Source organism: Cynocephalus volans, chromosome 5 (genome assembly GCF_027409185.1).
Source record: "Cynocephalus volans isolate mCynVol1 chromosome 5, mCynVol1.pri, whole genome shotgun sequence".
Lineage (NCBI taxonomy): Eukaryota > Metazoa > Chordata > Mammalia > Dermoptera > Cynocephalidae > Cynocephalus > Cynocephalus volans.
Window position 1 is genome coordinate 43871359 of NC_084464.1, and position 18116 is coordinate 43889474.

At 44.2% G+C, this 18116-nt stretch overlaps 1 protein-coding gene across 2 annotated transcripts; it reads right to left on the bottom strand.

Moving 5' to 3' along the window:
* Positions 1-13729: 13729 nt before the first annotated feature.
* On the bottom strand, positions 13730-17760 carry NEU1 (neuraminidase 1). 2 transcript variants are annotated; one of them, XM_063097287.1, is made up of 6 exons: positions 17538-17760; positions 16946-17138; positions 15752-16014; positions 14981-15163; positions 14573-14795; positions 13730-14474 (listed from the first exon to the last, which is right to left on the bottom strand). In XM_063097287.1, exons 1-6 carry the CDS (start codon positions 17691-17693, stop codon positions 14248-14250), a joined length of 1245 nt encoding a protein of 414 aa, XP_062953357.1. In that variant the 5' UTR covers positions 17694-17760; the 3' UTR covers positions 13730-14247. The 2 variants fall into 2 exon arrangements, with proteins under 2 accessions (XP_062953357.1, XP_062953356.1); XM_063097286.1 differs by having other exon boundaries at positions 16946-17156.
* Between the last annotated feature and the right edge of the window lie 356 nt (positions 17761-18116).

The window sequence follows — 18116 nt, forward strand, 5'->3', positions numbered from 1 at the left end:
TGTGTTAACTTTGGCTAAGTTACTTAGCCACTCTCACAATCTCCTCATTTGTAAATGGATAAGAGAGTACCTACCCTTATGGCATTGTTTAAAGATATCTAAATGCACTTAAAACAGTGCCTAGCACATAGCAAACCCTATTGAGCTATTAGCTACAATTATATTATTCCAAATAGCTTAGTCTCTCACTTACTTAGCCTAGTCAGTATCTCACCTACTATTTCTTTCAAGTTTTTTTTTAACCTACCATTTCTTTCTTTCTTTCTTTCTTTTTTGAAAAGATGACTGGTAAGGGGATCTTAACCCTTGACTTGGTGTTATCAGCACCACACTCTCCCGAGTAAGCCATGGGCCGGCCCCATTTCTTTCTTTTTTAACATCTCTTATTAGATGGTCAAGTTCATTTCTTGTCCCCAAGGGTCATCTTCATTCCCTTGTCCTTCTTTGCATGGTCCAAGTCCTCCTCTGGTGCCATTCCCAGGTTTGGTGTATAAGATTGAGCTACAGACATGGTGAAGATGGTCACATGAACTTCTTTTCCCTGGCACGGGAGTCACTGTCCAATCTTCCCCATCCTTGAGCTCTACAGCTTCCCCTGACACGGGTGATAGTGCTTTGATAAGACCTCCACCCCCAAACACTATCTTTTTTCCACACCAGGAGTGGAGCAACTTCAGAAGTGACCAGTCCTCATGGGTTCGGATCCCTATACGAGTCAGCTGCCAAAACAAAAAAAAAGAAAATGTAACCAGTCTTCCCTCCCAACCCACCAGGCGGACTGCTGCACAGCTCTATAGTTACACTAGCAGAGACTGGCTTGCTACCTCAGGCAGCACAGACAGTGAGCCACCCAAGGCCTGACCTCGGCCTGTCTCCTCAGGCCTCATTCCTGGAATCCTCACCGGCCAGCCAGTGTGCTCGCACCTCCAGGTGACACCTCCACCCTGTCAGTTGCTCAGGCCAGAACCCTTGGAATCTGACTCCTATCCTGTTCTCACCTGTTATATCCAATTTGTGAGGACATCATGCTGGTTGTACCTTAAAACTAACACCAGAGGGCCGGCCTGTGGCTCACTCGGGAGAGTGTGGTGCTGATAACACCAAGGCCACGGGTTTGGATCCCATATAGGGATGGCCGGTTAGCTCACTGGGTGAGCGTGGTGCTGACAACACCAAGTCAAGGGTTAAGATCCCCTTACCGGTCATCTTTAAAAAAAATAAAATAAAATAACACCAGAACCTGACTGCATCTCATACTTCCACTGCTACTCCATCCTGCTGGGAGCCACCTCCGGCTCTCATCTGGACAACTGCACCTAGACAATTGCAACGGCCTCCTGACTGGTCTCCCAGCTTTCATCTTACCTTGTTATAGTCTATCTGCCGACAACAGCCAGAGGGTTCCTTCCAAATCAGAAGTTGGTCATGTCCCTCTGCTCAGAATCCTGCAATGGCTCCCATTTCACTCAGAGTAAAAGCTTAAGTCCTTACAAGGTCCTCCCTGTCTGGCTCTGTCATCTTTCTGATCTCATCTCCTACCTTCCACTCTGCTTTAGCCACACAGCAGAAAGCCAGGAGCTGGTGGGAGCTCTCCTGTCAATGTTCAGGGAGTAGAGTTCTGCCCACTGGCTGGGGTCATAGCCACATGCCTTGGTGGGGTACACCCAGTCCTGCACCAAAAGAGCTCATGGATGTAATTTGTACCATTTGGGTCATGAAGAAACCCTAGAGCCCAGAAGGAAAAACTGTTTTGGACGTTGCTTGTGGCAATGTAACAGTTAGTTCCTTTGGAAAACAACTTGGCTACATATACTAAACCCAGCATTTTTACTTCTGGTAATACACCCTAAACAAACTCACATGCGTATACAAGGATTAATGTACGTGAAAGTCCTTGGCAGTACTGTTCATAATGGGGAACCCCCATCCCCCAAATGTTCTCTAATGGGAAAATGAATTAATTGTGGTATTCTTGTATTTATAAAATACAATGCCATAGAACAATAACATATTACACACAGCAGTGGTGTGACTAATAGACCAGCACAGAGTTTTTTGTTTTGGCAGCTGGCCAGTAAGGGGATCCAAACCCTTGACCTTGGCATTATCAGTACAGTGCTCTAACCAAGTGAGCAAACAGGCGAGCCCACCAGTGTGGATTAATCTGACAAACTTTTTTTTTCTTCTTTTTTTTAATCTGACAAATTTAATGTTAAGAAAAAGAGCAAGTCACAAAAGCATACATAGATGGTATGTATTCACAGGCTGGTCCAGGTGCAGTGATGTTTACAACTAATTGATCATAAACCAGTTATGGATTTCTTTGTTCCTTCTCCATTTCTGCTGCTTCACTTGACTAGCCTTAAAAAATAAAATAAAATAAATAAATAAATGAAAACATTCACAACTAAATATATTGCTTAGAGTTAAGTGTGATATAGTAAAAGAAGAAAGAAATGCATAGAATTGCTAAATACTAGTTCAAGATAGTAGTTACCTGTGACAAGAGGGTGGCTGTGACAAGAGGGTGGGTAGGCAGAGTGGTACAGACAGGGAGGTGTACACAGGGTCTCCACGGGAGCTCATTGTACAATTTTTTATGTTTTTTTCTCTTTTCTATCAAAAGACAGCAAGAATAGAACTTATATTTTTGTGTGTCTGAAATATTTCTTAGTGACTTAAAAACATGGTTTGGGTCTTGTGATTCCCAAAGGGCTGAGCAAAAGCAAAAGTTAAACCACCCCACTTGGCCACCTCCAGACTCCAGAGCTCACACATGGAGCTCCCATGGAAGACAACCATTCTGAAGAAGAGCCAGAATCCAAAACACAGGGAAATCCAATCCTAGGGGAACGCATCAACAGGTGCAATAGTAGGTGACTTCACAGCTAAGAAACTCAGACAATAGAGCACACTCAGTAGAGTAAGGAGGTTGAAGATGTTCAAAGAGATAAAGAAAAGGATTAAGTCCATTGCATACAAACAGGACATCACAAAGAAAGAGTAGGTGGATTTGAAGAAGAAATGAAAACAAGCAGAAATTCTAGAATTGAAATAAACAAGTAAATATATAAGAAGCACGATAAACAACAGGCCAACTGAATGGAGAATCCATGAACTGGGAGAAGAAATCACCCATAACGTGGAGTAGAGAAATCAGAGATGACATGAAATGGAAGTGTTGAAACATGAAGGATGGAATGAGTTGCTCCAAACTTTGGTGATGCTTGTTTAGAGCTGCTCTCACCACGCTGTTTTGCTATATGCAGAACAGCCATAGGTGCCATCTTGAGCTCTGCCCAATAGCATGGGGGCATCTGGCTTTCAGTGTCTCAGGCCCATTTATTGGTTTGTTTATTGTAGTACTTTCTTTCCCATTAACATCCTACTTTCCCATGATTTTTTTTTTTTTTTTTTTGGCCAGAGGCCTGTACAGGGCCGTGATTGTTTTTTGATCTTTGTTTTACTTCTCAAAGAACAGGAAAACAAATTATTCTTTTTTTAAAAAAGATGACTGGTAAGGGGATCTTAACCCTTGACTTAGTGTTGTCAGCACCACGTTCACCCATTGGGCTAACCAGCCATCCCTATATGGGATCAGAACCCGTGGCCTTGGTGTTATCAGTCCCACACTCTCCCGAGTGAGCCACGGGCCAGTCGAAAACAAATTATTATAAGGGTTAAAGTACATGCTGACTCTTAAAATGTTAAATTTTATTGCCCCCAGGCAGGTGAACCTCAGGTGGAAGTGGGTCACATTCTAGGCTGGCTATTGCCTGTCATTAAGCCATTAAATTCTTTTTTTTTTTTTTTTTTCCCTTGACCTGCACTCAGCCAGTGAGTGCACGGGTCATTCCTATATAGGATCTGAACCCGCGGCGGGAGCGTCGCCACGTTCCCAGCGCAGCACTCTACCGAGTGCGCCACGGGCTCGGCCCATTAAATTCTAAAGAATGTAGTAAACATAAAGATGTCAGCCAGTAATCCCCAATTATGTGCTGATATCAGGTAATAATCTGGGAGAGCACCTTGTAACAATAGCGGTACCACCCTGGATCATGGAGCCCTGCCAGCACCCAGCACCACCCAGGGAAGGGCTGTGCTGCACACTGGGTTGATTTCTTCTAAAAGAGCCTGAGCAATTGTTATAAAAAAAATACTTCTTAAACTTTATATTACAAAACTTTTAAAACAGTAGGAAAAATAGTATGAAGTACACCCATATACACACCACTTAAATCCAACAACTGTTAATATTTTTCCATATTTGAAAATATGGCAAAAAAAAAAATTAAATTTGTATGTGTATTTTTTTTTTTTTTTTTTTAAAAGATGACCGGTAAGGGGATCTTAACCCTTGACTTGGTGTGGTCAGCACCACGCTCACCCAGTGAGCGAACCGGCCATCCGTATATGGGATCCGAACCCAGGGCCTTGGTGTTATTAGCACCGCACTCTCCCGAGTGAGCCACGGGCCGGCCCATATGTTTTTATGTACATTTGCCAGGCTGGTTTCAAAGTAAACTACAGAGATCATGACATTTTATCTCATAATACTTGCGTATGAATTTCCAAAAAATAAGGATGTTCATCTATTTATCTCCAATACTACTATCATACCTAAAGAAACGAATTCCCTAATACTATTTAATACTTGACATTCAAGTTTTTTCAAGTGTTCCCAAAATGTCTTTCTGTGTTTTTTTTTTGGTTTTTGGCAGCTGGACTGTACAGGGAGCAAACCCTGAGCCTTAGTGTGTTATCAGCCCCACACTCTAACTACCTGAGCTAATTGGCCAGCCCTAAAATGTTTCAAAAGAAAGGAAGAAAAAAACCTCCATAAGCCTGGCCAGTTAGCTCAGGTGGTTAGAGTGTGGTGCTGATACCAAGAGTACTACCTGTACCGGCCAGTTGCCAAAAAACAAAAAACCAAAAAACCCCCAACATTTTGTACAATAGTGATGGGTATTTGTTTTGTGGATGGCCAGTGCAGAATTTTTTTTTTTTTTTTAAGGACAATATCTGATCATGGATCAAGCACTGTATCTTACTATTGCATCTTATTGTTAAGTGTTTCGATTCTAGGACAACCCCCTACTTTCTTGTTGCTGTGATGTTGATCTTTTTTTTTTTTTTTTTTTAAAGATGACCGGTAAGGGGATCTTAACCCTTGACTTCGTGTTGTCAACACCATGGTCTCCCAAGTGAGCCATGGGCCAGCCCCTGAAACATTAATTATTAAGCATAAGTTTAAGTTTATATACTTTGACATCTTGCTTTATGTGGTATAGAAAAATTAAATATTTATATATTTGGCAGCTGGCCTGTACAGGAATCAAACCCTGGACCTTTGTGTTATAAACACCATGCTGTAACCACCTGAGCTAACTGGCCATAGAAAAGCTAAATATCTTTAGATCTCTTTTATTTTTTGGCAGCTGGCCAGTATGGGGATCCGAATCCTTGACCTTGGTGTTATAACACCGTGCTCTAACCAACTGAGCTAACCAGCTAAGTCCAATATATTTATATCTCTTAAAAACAATTGAGAAAACATATCTTTTCAGATATTAGGAAATGGTAGTTATCTACAAATATTGATACGAAACAGTTAAAAATTGTTGCTCACTGTGTTTTTCATTGAAAATTAGGGTTACTAAGAGTTGAAAATTGTAGCTAATATACGTAATTAAAACTACTAGATATGAGAGAAAATTCTGTACACAGAGTGTGTTAGGAATGTAGGACATGTTTTTGGTGAAGTTTATAAGAAAGGCACGAGAATGTGGGGTATGGTAAAGGAAAAGTAATTTTGTCTAGTTTAAAGGTATTTATTTATTTATTTATTTGTTTAATTTTTTTAAAAGATGACTGGTAAGGGGATCTTAATCCTTGACTTGGTGTTGTCAGCACCACGCTCACCCAGTGAGCTAACTGGCCATCCCTATATGGGATCCGAACCCGTGGCCTTGGTGTTATCAGCACCACATTCTCCCAAGTGAACAACAGACCAGCCCCAATTTTATTTATTTATTTTAAAAGATGACCAGTAAGGGGATCTTAACCTTTGGCTTGGTGCTGTCAGCTCCACGCTCAGCCAGTGAGCTAACCGGCCATCCCTATATAGGGATCAGAACCCGTGGCCTATGGTGTTATCAGCACCACACTCTCCCGAGTGAGCCATGGGCTGGCCCCTAGTTTAAAGGTATTTAAAGGATGTTTCAAGTTGAAGAAATAGAAAGGAATGTTATAGACAAAAACTGAATGGATATAGTTGGGAAAAAGTTGTAAAAGGTTATAAAAGGTTTATGGAGATCTCAGGGCCCGCCCGTGGCTCACTCGGGAGAGTGTGGTGCTGATAACACCAAGGCCACGGGTTTGGATCCCTATATAGGGATGGCCGGTTAGCTCAATTGGACAGCGTGGTGCTGACAATACCAAGTCAAGGGTTAAGATCCCCTTACCGGTCATCTTTAAAAAAAAGAAAGAAAGAATTCTCGTCTTGTGTGGTTGTAGTAGTCCATTTCTGTTGCTTGTAACAAGATACATGGAACTGGGCAATTTATAAGAAAATGAAATTTATTGCTTACAGTTTCTGAGGCTGGGAAGTCCAAAGTCCAATGAACACATCCGGTGGTGGTGACAGTGACCCCACCTTACATTGCAAGAAGGTGGAAGCAGAGAGAGAGAAACTAATCTCCTCATTCACTCTCTTTTTAAAGCCCTCAGAACCACGTCCCTGACCACCATTATTAATCCATTTACTACAGCATGGTCCTACAATCTAATCACCTCTTCAAGGCCCCACTTTTCAATTACCATAATAGGATTTCCCACCCTCAACAGTTACAGTGGGGTTAAGTTTTGGGGGGACATTCAACCCAAGAAAGTGGTCAAAACTGATTGAGATTGAATGGATTTGTTTATGAGGTTTTATTAAAATTGGTTCAAAAAATTTGGTTTTCTCTTTTAAACGAGATTTTTGTGTAATATTGATAATAGACAGTAAAAAATTTTGTTCATCTTTTGATTAAACTGTAGGAAAAAAAAGTGGGAGAGGATGGGAAATAGATTCTGTGCCTTCATTGGGTCTTTTGATCACTTGGGAGAGCTGGGTTTGAGATTTAAGGGTTTTTTTCCCCCAAAATATGTAACTTATTTATTTTTTCCGAAAATGTGTAACTTTATATTTGTATGAATGAGTTATTCATATGTGTTCCAAAATTGTATGAAATTCCTAAAATTCTATGTCTTGTTATATGTTATCAGTCACGGTTACAGCTGTTATGAAGAATTGTTGTAGGTCATGGAAATAACCAAATTCCCTTGTCAATTTTGCCCTTAACCATGGCTATTTTAAGACTTGTTGTTCATATTTACTTGCTTTATTTCGTTGCTTTTTTTCTGAAGGCTCTTTGCAAATCCTAATGTGTTGTTTCTGAAAGGATGTTCATGGAAAGAATGAAAGGAGTTCTGACAAATATAGGTTTATGACAACTTTGAAATTATTCCATTGGACTTGGTAAAAACTCCAGAACTCTAGTGGAAAACCTGGACTCTTAAAATTGCTAACCTAGGCTGGCTGGTTAGCTCAGTTGGTTAGAGCGTGGTGCTCACTAAGGTCTGGGGTTCCATTCCTGCACCGGCCAGCCACCAAAATAAATTTTTTAAATTGCTATCCTCATGTCAAAAGTAGAACAAGAATTAATTATGTGGGACTTAACTATTAAAGGACTGAAATAACTTTTTTATGATTTTTTTATTTGAAACATTGCTATTCTTTTTGCTGGTTTTCCAGATTAAAGAAGACTTTTTTCCTTTCTTTCCTTCTTTTGGGCTATCTATAACTTTACACCAATTTGGTAAAGTATACTTTTGTGAACAAAATTAAAACATTCATCTCTCTCTTTATCTGACCCCTCCAGGATTTTGAAACTATTCATGAGTATTCTTATTTTATGGCAATATAGTAATTTGCATAAATTCAATATGAATCTATTTTCTTTCGTAACAGGACAAAGTTGGAGACTCTGGTTATTCTACCAAGTCTTTGACTGGAATGTCATATTTTCATATATGACTAGACTGCTTTGAGAGATTAAGATTGACTTTACAAAGCCAACAGATTGTAACACCAAGGTCAAGGGTTTGGATCCCCATACTGGCCAGCCGCCAAAAATAAAGCCAACAGACTTAGAAAATGACTGGCCTGGTACTCTATCTACATCCTTACAAGGTTCCTGGCCTTGAGGTGAGTAAAGAATGTCATTTTCTGACAGGCCCAAGAACCTCATGCCATACTGGGGACTTTGCAAAGGAAAGAATTCACCCAATTTGTACAGGCATTACAGTCTTTGGATTGGTTTCTTAAGCCTGGAGATACTTTTAAAAGCCTAGTCTGAGATTCCTTATGAAGTCCCAGCAAAGCCAACTTAAAGAGTCTTACTTATAGTAAGTAGTAATAGTGCACTTAAGAGCACTATTCTTACTGTTCTTTATGCAAATAATAAAGCCAAAGACTAAAGTAATTTTGCAAACAAATTAGTCTTGTTGTAAATGTCTTTGGTAGAAAGGGGGAACCAGAGAGAGGAAAATCATATTTCAGAAGAAAACTATAAAAAAAAAAGAAGAAAACTATAGTGCATCTGTTATTAGATTCTAGCCCTGTCCATTATTTTTGAATTTTTTCCTATCTGGATTCAATCCTGAATTTTTAATTTCCTTCAATATCTGGCTGTGACTCTCCAGACTAATGTTTTGAGTTTTTCTCCTTCTGACTTGGAATCACTAGAATTTTTTTGGTGTGTGTGTACGTGGCTGGCCTGTATGGGGATCTGAACCCTTGATCTACGTGTTATAACATCGCACTCTAACCAACTGAGCTAACTGGCCATCCTAGAATCACTAGAAATTAAAGCTACATTTTTGCTAAGGCCCTGCAGGCTGAAGCAAGTCAACTTGGCTTTGAAGAAAAATCACCTTTAATGATAAACTTTATGAATGCAAACTGCAATCCAGAAAAATCTGTCAGGTTGCCACTACAAGCCTACTCTAATTGAAGATGCTTCAGAGACTCTAGAAAAACTAGTTCAAAGACTACTCCAGACATTAAGTGTTGTTTTTTTCTTTGGTCTGATAGAAAGATCTCTTATGAAATATGTGGGTGCTTGCACCATATAGAGACCTAGCCTTGATGGAAGCTCATCTACTGTGACACTTCCTGGAATGAGCACAACAGTTTAACTGAACTGACCTATCCTGAGGACTAAGAGACCAACACAAGAAAATATGAAACATTGTACTCAAATTTGTTTTCTTTTCTGCTTGTTCCAATCTATGTTTTCTCTTTTGCCTTTTTTTTTTTTTTTTTTTTTGGCAGCTGGCCTGTACAGGGATTTGCCTATCTCTTATCTCAAAACATCGAACCCAAATCTCTCCAAAGCTACCAATCCTATTTCAACATGAAAAACTTTCCAAAAAATTAAAGTTTCAAAAGGGTGTAGGGGGCCAGGGAAAGCTTCCTCCTCACTCTTGAAGACTCACGAAAAATCACTGACAGATTCAGATGAATATGAAGAAAGGCATAACAAATCCCATTATTTTAAGTTGCTGGAAGGGGGCAATGCATGGGGTCATGGCAAGAGAGTGACTTCCCAGTAACCAAATGGGGTACAGAAACTTATATACCAGTTCTTCATAGGGGTGTGGGGAAAGGGAAATGTGGACAATTCTCTGAGGGACCAAAAATGACTGAATGGAATTTGAATGACAGGCAGACATTATCTTGTGAAAAGGTCTGTCCAGGTGTGGTGACCTCCTAGTCTCTCCAGTCCCTCCAAGTGTTGTTCTCTCCTGGTTATCCGATGAGGTTCCTAGGAAGGGGATCTTAATTACATGTCTTTTGGAAAGCTACCTTAGTCAGATAAAGTAATTCCAGAGAAAGTTCCTCTCTGGGGTTGGGATGAGGGGAGCAAGACAAGGCTAGAGGGACCTTGATTCTGAGGCCTTTCAATTTTTAAATCACTCAGCAAGCCAAAGCACCATAATTTGGCTGCTGATCCAGGTGGCACTCACCAGGCTGTAGTTTGCAAAGTCCACTTTGTTCCATGTGTACAAATGAACTCTATACCTTCCCTTTCAGTCTCCTGCCACTACTCACAATTCCTTCTTTGTATTAAAAGAAAAAAAATAAAACTGGAAAAAGAAAGGTTCTTCATCCCTTTCTGCACCCCTGACATATAACTTATATTACCTGGAAACTGGAATTTGCTTAAAAGAGTTGAGTTCTTCTTTTTTTTTTTTTTTTTAAAGATGACCGATAAGGGGATCTTAACCCTTGACTTGGTGTTCTCAGCACCACGCTCTCCCAGGTGAGCTAACTGGCCATCCCTATATAGGGGTCTGAACCCGTGGCCTTGGTGTTATCAGCACCACACTCTCCCAAGTGAGCCACTGGCTGGCCCAAAAGAGTTAAGGGTTCTAACTATTGTTTTCAAACTTGATCAGCCTTAACAATCACCAGGAGGGTTTGTTAATGCACTTGTTGCGGGGCTCCTCCCCAGAGGTTCAGATTCCATAGGTCTGTGGGGGAGGTCAAGCATTTCTAGCAGGGTCCCAGGTAGTGCTGTGGCCCATCCTGGGACACTTAAGAACCACTGGCCTAGCTCCCTAATCATCCTGGGCTTGCCCTTCCTTATGTATTAAAATGCCCACCACATGCTAGGTGTTGTGGCAGGCATTCATGATGCCCAGGTAAACAGGGCAGGTTTGGTCCCTATCAGCTCTTGTGGTTATTGGTTTCCATAGACACTAATTCTTCCTGACATTTTCTCTTTTGAGATTTTTCTTTAGTGTTTTGAAATCTATTCTTCCTAAGTCTAGGCTAAATGTCTAAGAAAATGTTTCTCAGCATGTAGGTCAGAGACCCCAGCATTAGAACCTCCTGCAGTTCCTTTTAAAAATGCCAACTCTGGCTGGCCGGTTATCTCCATTGGTTAGAGCATGGTGTTCTAGCACCAAAGTCAAGGGTTTTGATCCCTTTACTGGCCAGCCACCACCCCTGGGGAGGAGGAGGTCCTTGAGGATCATCTCTAAGAAGCTGAGGATTCTTGGCTGTGAAGAAGGAAGATGGTCAGTTTCTCACAAGCCTTCTGCTACATCTACTTCCCCAGGCAGTAGCTCATGAGTCAGACACTCTTAGTATCATTTCCCCTCTTTCTTCCACTATATCTGATACGTAAAATTGTCAGCAAGACTGCCAGATGTGCAATTTTTAGTGGTATTAAACACACAGCAGACATCCCACCCCGCCATTCTTCCATGCCCCACATCTCTGTAGTGGTCAGCGTTGGAGAGGCAGATCCCCACAACCACGTGGCCTGTATTGACCTCCCCTCAGATGCTCTCCTCCTGCTTCCTGAAGGCCCATAGATTCAACCTCTGTGTGTGTGTCCTGTGGAGTAACAATGTAGTTTCCTGACCAAGGCAATGTATTAAACACTGTACTCTGTGAACTGGTCATTGAAGGGCAAAATTAAGCACTCATCCTGCCTTTCCTATACAAATCATGTTTCAGGGTAACCAAATAGCCCTGATGAGGGAAAGCTCTTTTTTTACTGAAGAATTCCAGCTAATAAATGAAGAATAAATAATAGAATTTTTAAATCACAGTTTGCAACCCCTCATGAAATAATTGAATCATCCACTCGTCTCATCCACTCGTCTGTGGATGAAACTATCAGTTGGGAAGCTGATAGAGGAAACTTACAAGGTGGGGGTCAGGCTGTGGCCATCTGAACCCACTGCTCAGCCTCAGCTGTACTGAGAGAGGTGAAGGGGCAAGCAGATACTGTGTGCCTCCTGACCGGGTGCAATGGGAAGCTCACAGCGCCTGTGCACGAATCTTGCTCCTCCAAATGGAATCTGAATTCAGTCAAACCTTCAGACGTTTGATAACTGGAAATAGAAGGGATGGAGGAAGAAATTAAATGATTCCAAGGAAGCAAACTGACAAATCCAGAGAGTGGAATATTCCATAGGACAAATAACCCTGTATCTGCATACATTGCACTTAAAAAAAAAAAAAAAAGAGAGAGAGAAAGAAAGAAGGCTGGCCAGTTAGCTCAGTTGATTGATTATAGTGCAGGTGTTGTAACACCAACGTCAAGCCCATACAGGCTAGCCACACACACACAAAAAGAGGAGAGGAGGTGGATTTCCACAGATTAAGAGATTTAGGAGACATCAACATACAATGTATATAGATTTTCTTCGGATCTTGATTTGAACAAATCAACTATATATAAGACATTTTTGAGACATTTGATGAAATTTGAATATTGACTGGATAGTAGATGATACATCAGAGTTATTGTTAATATTTTGGGTGTGCAATGGCATTATGGTTTTATAATAAAATGTTCATTTTAATTTTTTCGGTGGCTGGACGGTAGAGATCCGAACCCTTAACCTTGGTGTTTCCAGCACCACGCTCTCCCTAGTGAGTAACCAGCCAGCCCTAAAATGTTCATTTTATTTATTTTTATTTTTTACTTTTTTAAAAGATGACTGGTAAGGGGATCTTAACCCTTGACTTGGTGTTGTCAGCACCACGCTCTCCCTAGCAAGCTAACTGACCATACCTATAAAGGAATCTGAACCCGAGACCTTGGTGTTATCAGCACCACACTCTCCCAAGTGAGCCACAGGCCGGCCCCTAAAATGTTCATTTAAAGAATGAGATTCGTACTTAATCATGTAGGGGTGAATCTCATGCAGTCTGGGATTTGCTTTAAAATACTTCAGCAAAGAAAAGGAAAAGAAAAAAGTAACAGAAGCAAATGTGGCAGCACCTTGATAACTGTTGAAACTGGGTGTTGGGTACATGGATATTAAACCATTTTCCTGGGCTGGCCAGTTAGCTCAGTTGGTTGGAGTGCAGTGTTACAACACCAAGGTCAAGGGTTTGAATCCCCAGACCAGCTAGTCACCAAAAAAAATCATTTTCTCTACTTTTGTGTGTTTTGGAAGACATCTGTGAATAAAAAATGTAAGTATTACATTACTGATCACAAATCCTGGATAAAGTATAACAAAATCATACCATGCCTTGACATACAGTGGGATTATTCTACTTCTTACAACATACAGAATAAATTATCCTAACATTTCTTAGAGAAGCAGTTGAAAGTAAACCAAATCTCTAACTGCAAATGAATGTGGCCCTCATGCCTCAGTCCTTAACATTAACATATCATCTAGGCATCGTGTCTTCTTACCATGTGGAGAAGAGCTGTGGCTCTTGCATTCACCAGCAGGCCACTGATTCTTTTTGCAAGCATCTGCCTTAGGATGAAGAGGCTGTTTTCTCACATAATTTGTCATAGGAATGCTCACTTCTCTGCCATGCTGGCCTGAGACAGGCTTCCCATCTGAATTTCACACACCTGCTCCCTATTTCATGGACAGTATCTCACATCTTAGAAATAAGAAACAAAGCAGGTTTTAAAATATCTTATGGAGCTCCCCCTCCTACCCCTCATTACACCTAAAAAGATCAACCTGTTTTCCTGTGATAAGAAGGCACGTCAAAGGGAAAGGAGAATGTGATTCACCAAAGTCAGATTTTCAGGCAATAATCGCACCAGCTCCATCACCAAAACTCATCCCCAGTCTCAAAGTATACTTGAGGAAAACAGACATGATGATGCGCATTGACGGAACCACAGAGACTCTTCAAATGTGCATTCTCCTTCATTAAAAACTTTAAGTTGCAAACATTTTGATTCATAAATAGCCAAGGGGAGTGGTACACCTAGTTCCTTACCTTGAAACCAAATATCCTGCCCTCCTGGGACTTTCACTAGCACTCTTCAAAGCCAGTACCTTCCCCCAACCCAAAGAGAAAGCTCAGCGTTCCCCACTTCCCTGAGTTCACATTTATTCAATTCCACAGGCCCACCTCGCCCTGTCCAAAAAAGGACGAATCACTGTCCTGGGAGGGCACAAAGGATAGGGCCCATGCCCGGCGATGTTGAAAGGAACTGCTACCAGGTGGGTGCAGGACTTCCTGTGTGGGAGATGAATCCAGGCTTTTAGTCCTGAGTGATTTCCCTGTCAAAGAGAAGTCGATTTTGCAAAAGGCTAGAGTCTAAAGGAAGGTGGAACTGTCTTTTAGGCGTCTCCAGCAGATCCTATACAGACTCGTGTAGGAGTTCCAGGCCTTTACCCCTGAAGCAGGGGTACAGCTCAGAGAGTCCCATAGATGCTGACTTTGGCCAGGCAGATGCTCTCTGTATAGTGGTTCCGGCCTTTCTCATACAGGATGTAGAGCTGAGGGGCCTGCTTCTTTCCATCCACGTTGCCCTCCAAGGCTGCCAGGGATGAATAGCCACTGGGCCCTGGCCATAGCTGGACCTTCTCTTTCTGCCATGAGGTACCATTGCTGAAGCTCCATCGCAGAGTCAGGTTCACTCCTGGGGAGAGCAGTACAGTCAGGGAAGGGAAGGTCTCTGTTCAGGCCTTGTCTAGACACAGGGGCTCCCCCTTCAGACCCCACTTGCCAGGCACTCACGGAATTCTGGATGAGCCGGGTTGGAGAAGAAGATAATGCCGGAACTGGTGGTTACAGCTCCTGCAGCTACCACAGGGTCCACAAGCTCAGGATCAAAGGTCACATCCCGGGGCCTCAGTGTATCACAGGCGTCATAGCTGCGGAGGATGATCCGGCAGTGGCAGTGGTAGTTGTTCTGGTTCCGGGCGTTGATGACAACTGAGCCATCTGGGAGCTCATAAGGCTGAGGGGAAAGAACAGGGCCTCAGGAGGACTCAGGGAGGGGGAAGAGCAAATGCCCCATTCCCCAATGGGAGGAAGGCTGGGTAGCATAGAGCTGGGCTTTGAGACCCTGGGTCTGCGAGTGAAACGGTGCTCTGGGGGACAGGGCAGGTCAAGTGGGTGGGGAACATCTTGTGGACTCCTGACCTGGCATTCATCAGGGTTGAAGTCTTTCTCCTGCTTGGGCTGGCCATAGGGGATGCCACTGACCCCACTTCCATAGTGCCAGGAGGCGCCATGGTCATCACTGAGGAGACAGTAGACACCATCCTTCTCCAGTGTCCCATGACCACACACGATGAGTCGGCCTTTCCGTGGCTCCCACTGTTTCTGTGGGAAAGGGAGCTGGGTGTCACAGACACTGTCGGGGCTCAGAGGCAGGGATGGGGAACCCACCACCTCCCAAGTGTGAGGACACATCTGGTCTCCTTCAGTTTTGCCCTTCCTCACTGAGGATCCCAGAAGGATCTCACAAACATGCACTGCCTGAATAAAGAAGGTCTTTTAAGGAAAAGTTGCTCAGGACATCCAGGAAGTGCAGCTGGCTATGTGTACAAGGGGGCCTAGTCAGAGGGGTGCATGGGAGCTTAAACCCACCCTGTGCTCACTCACCAAGCTGCGCACCCTGGCACAGGCTTTTGCCTGCCCAAAGGAAGGAGTGTTTTTTCTGCTTTGCACAAAGGCACCTCATGGACTATTGCAGTCCTGCTGACAACCCCCAAATGAAAAGCCAATGGCAAAGTTCCATCTTCCCCTGGTAGGGTGTTCCTCCTGGGATATCTCTTTCTTTCAAGGAATCCTACCCGAGACAGAAAATCTGACTTCACAGGATCTTCCCCTTGGGAAGGAGTCCATTTTGGGGCATCCCTCAGACTCTCCACAAGGCAGCCCCCTCCACCCATCTCCCAGGAGAGAGACCTGAATGCCAGAGCCAGGTCCAGGGGCAAACATCTCAGTGCCGATATCCAGGGAGAGATTCCGGGGTGGACTCCAGGAAACACCATCATCCTTACTCCATATCAACATGGTGGAGGTCACCTGGCAGCTGACCTTGTGAGCACAGAGGGAGTAGAAAAGAAATACCACTCCTGTCTCAACATCGTTCACCACTGCCCCAAGGTTCAGCCCATCGCTGGATTCCCCGTCATCTACAATGAATGCTGTAGGGGACCATGTGCAGCCTGAAAACAAAAGGGGGAAGAAACCCAGAGTGAGCACTCTAGAGGCACCCATTCTACCACTTCCTGTTTAATTTCTCCTCCTGCTAGGTATGCAAAGCCTCACAATGGCTCCAGGGCTTTACAAGATCTTCCTCTTGTCACCTGTCTGATCTTATCTTTTTTCCTTGCTTACTCCATCCAGCCACTCAAGCTCCCTCCACTTCTCAAACACTTCCTCTCTTCTTCTAGGCCTTTTCACAGCTTGTTACCACTATCTGGTACACTCTTCCTCCATGGCTCACTCTTCTTTCTTTTTTTTTAATTTGGCGGCTGGCCAGTAAGGGGATCTAAACCCTTGACCTTGGTGTTATCAGCACCAGGCTCTAACCAAGTGAGAGTCCAGTCCCCCATGATTCACTCTTTCACCTCCTTCCAGTCTTTAGAGCCCTGTCTTGTAACACTAAGGTCAAGGGTTCGGATCTCCATACTAGCCAGCTGCCAAAAAAAAAGTCCAAAAAATAAAATTGCAATCAAATGCTGGCACTCCCCTACCTCTTGCCCTGTTTTATTTTTCCCTATTGCATTTATCACCTTCCACCACACACACACACACACACACAGCCTTATTTATTTATTATGCTTATTGTCTGTCTCCTCCCAATAGAATATAAGTCCCATGAGGGCAGAGATTTGGGGTCTGTTTTGTTCATGGCTATATTCACAGAACCTAGAAGACTGCCTGGGATACAGTAGTTCAATGCAAGTTCAACTCCTTGGTAATCCCAGTTGCCAGATCACTGCCCTGGACACTCTCCCTCCTTAGGTTCGCCTATGCTCCAGGGACCCAGGCCTCCAGCCCTACATGTTCCCCTATCCTCAGGGCACTTGGGCCCTTCGGACTCCCCAGTCATCTAACCTAGCACCTGCTCTTTCGACTCAGGCATCTTTATACCCTGGTCCGTGGACCTCCGCAGAGCAATGAATTTGGCCCCTTCGTCGGATGAGGACTTTTTTCTGGCCTCAGCAAAGGCAAGGAGAGTGTCCCGGGAAGTGGCTGTGATGAGCGGGATGCGGAATGTGTCCACTGAGCTGATCTGTTTCCCGCTCACCCACAGCAGTTGCTCCATGGTCACCAGCGGCTGCACCTGCCACAGGAGGATAAACTTGACTTGGAGTGTTAGGACGGATGATAGGGGCTCGAACTCAGGTTCCAATGCGAGAGGCAGGGTAAAACGGGGATCCAGAGCAGGGGCGGGGGTCCCAGAACAAGAAAGGGGACCCCAAAGGAGAGTTTGGAACAAAGCTGGCGGCTCGGAGCGGGGGAGGGATTACGAGGGGAGAAGGACCTCTCAGGGAGGGAAGGGGCTCGAATGAGGAGGATGGGGGCCCGGAGAGGGAGAAGGGCTGGGGGCAGATGGAGGGAACGGGGTCTGGGAGTGGCGAGAGAGCCCCACTGCGGAGGCTCAGCCGACGGCGTCCTGGGGGACATTGGACATCGACCACCCGCTGGGGTCCGGGACGGGGCTATGCGAGGGGTGGCTCACCAGGTCGAAGTCATTCTCAGCCCCAGCCCCGAATCCTGCCAGAGACAGCAGCAGCGGGAAGATCGGGGCAAACACCCTACGAACTCCCCAGAAGGACAGCATCCGCGGTCCCCAGAGTCTGTCCAGGAGCGCTGTGCCCGATCGCTCCCCCGTCATCTCTTTCCGCAACGGCTGCGACCCTGGCCCGGAGGCTAGACAGAGGCTGAAGCCGGTCAGCTGACACGGGCTCTTTAAACGCCCAGATGTCGCACCCAAACTGGCCCCACGAACGGCCGCCCTGCCGCGTTTCCGCGACTCTAATTGGCCCTCAAGCATCCGACCTCCCATACGTGACCGTGCGGCACCCAGGAGCTGCCCTTCCGATTGGCCCTCTTTGAGGCCCCGGAGCGCCTGACCCGGCCGGGCAGCGTATTGCCAGCGGCGAAGGGGGCCGGCTTCACTCGGTGTGACCCATTTGATTGGCCGCAGCCAGGGACGCGTCACAGGGCCGGGGCCGCTTTTAAAGAGCCCGGCGGGGAAAAAAGGCAGCATGTAGTCGTAGAGGGGGTAAAAGTCACAGGTTTATTGAGAAAACAAAAT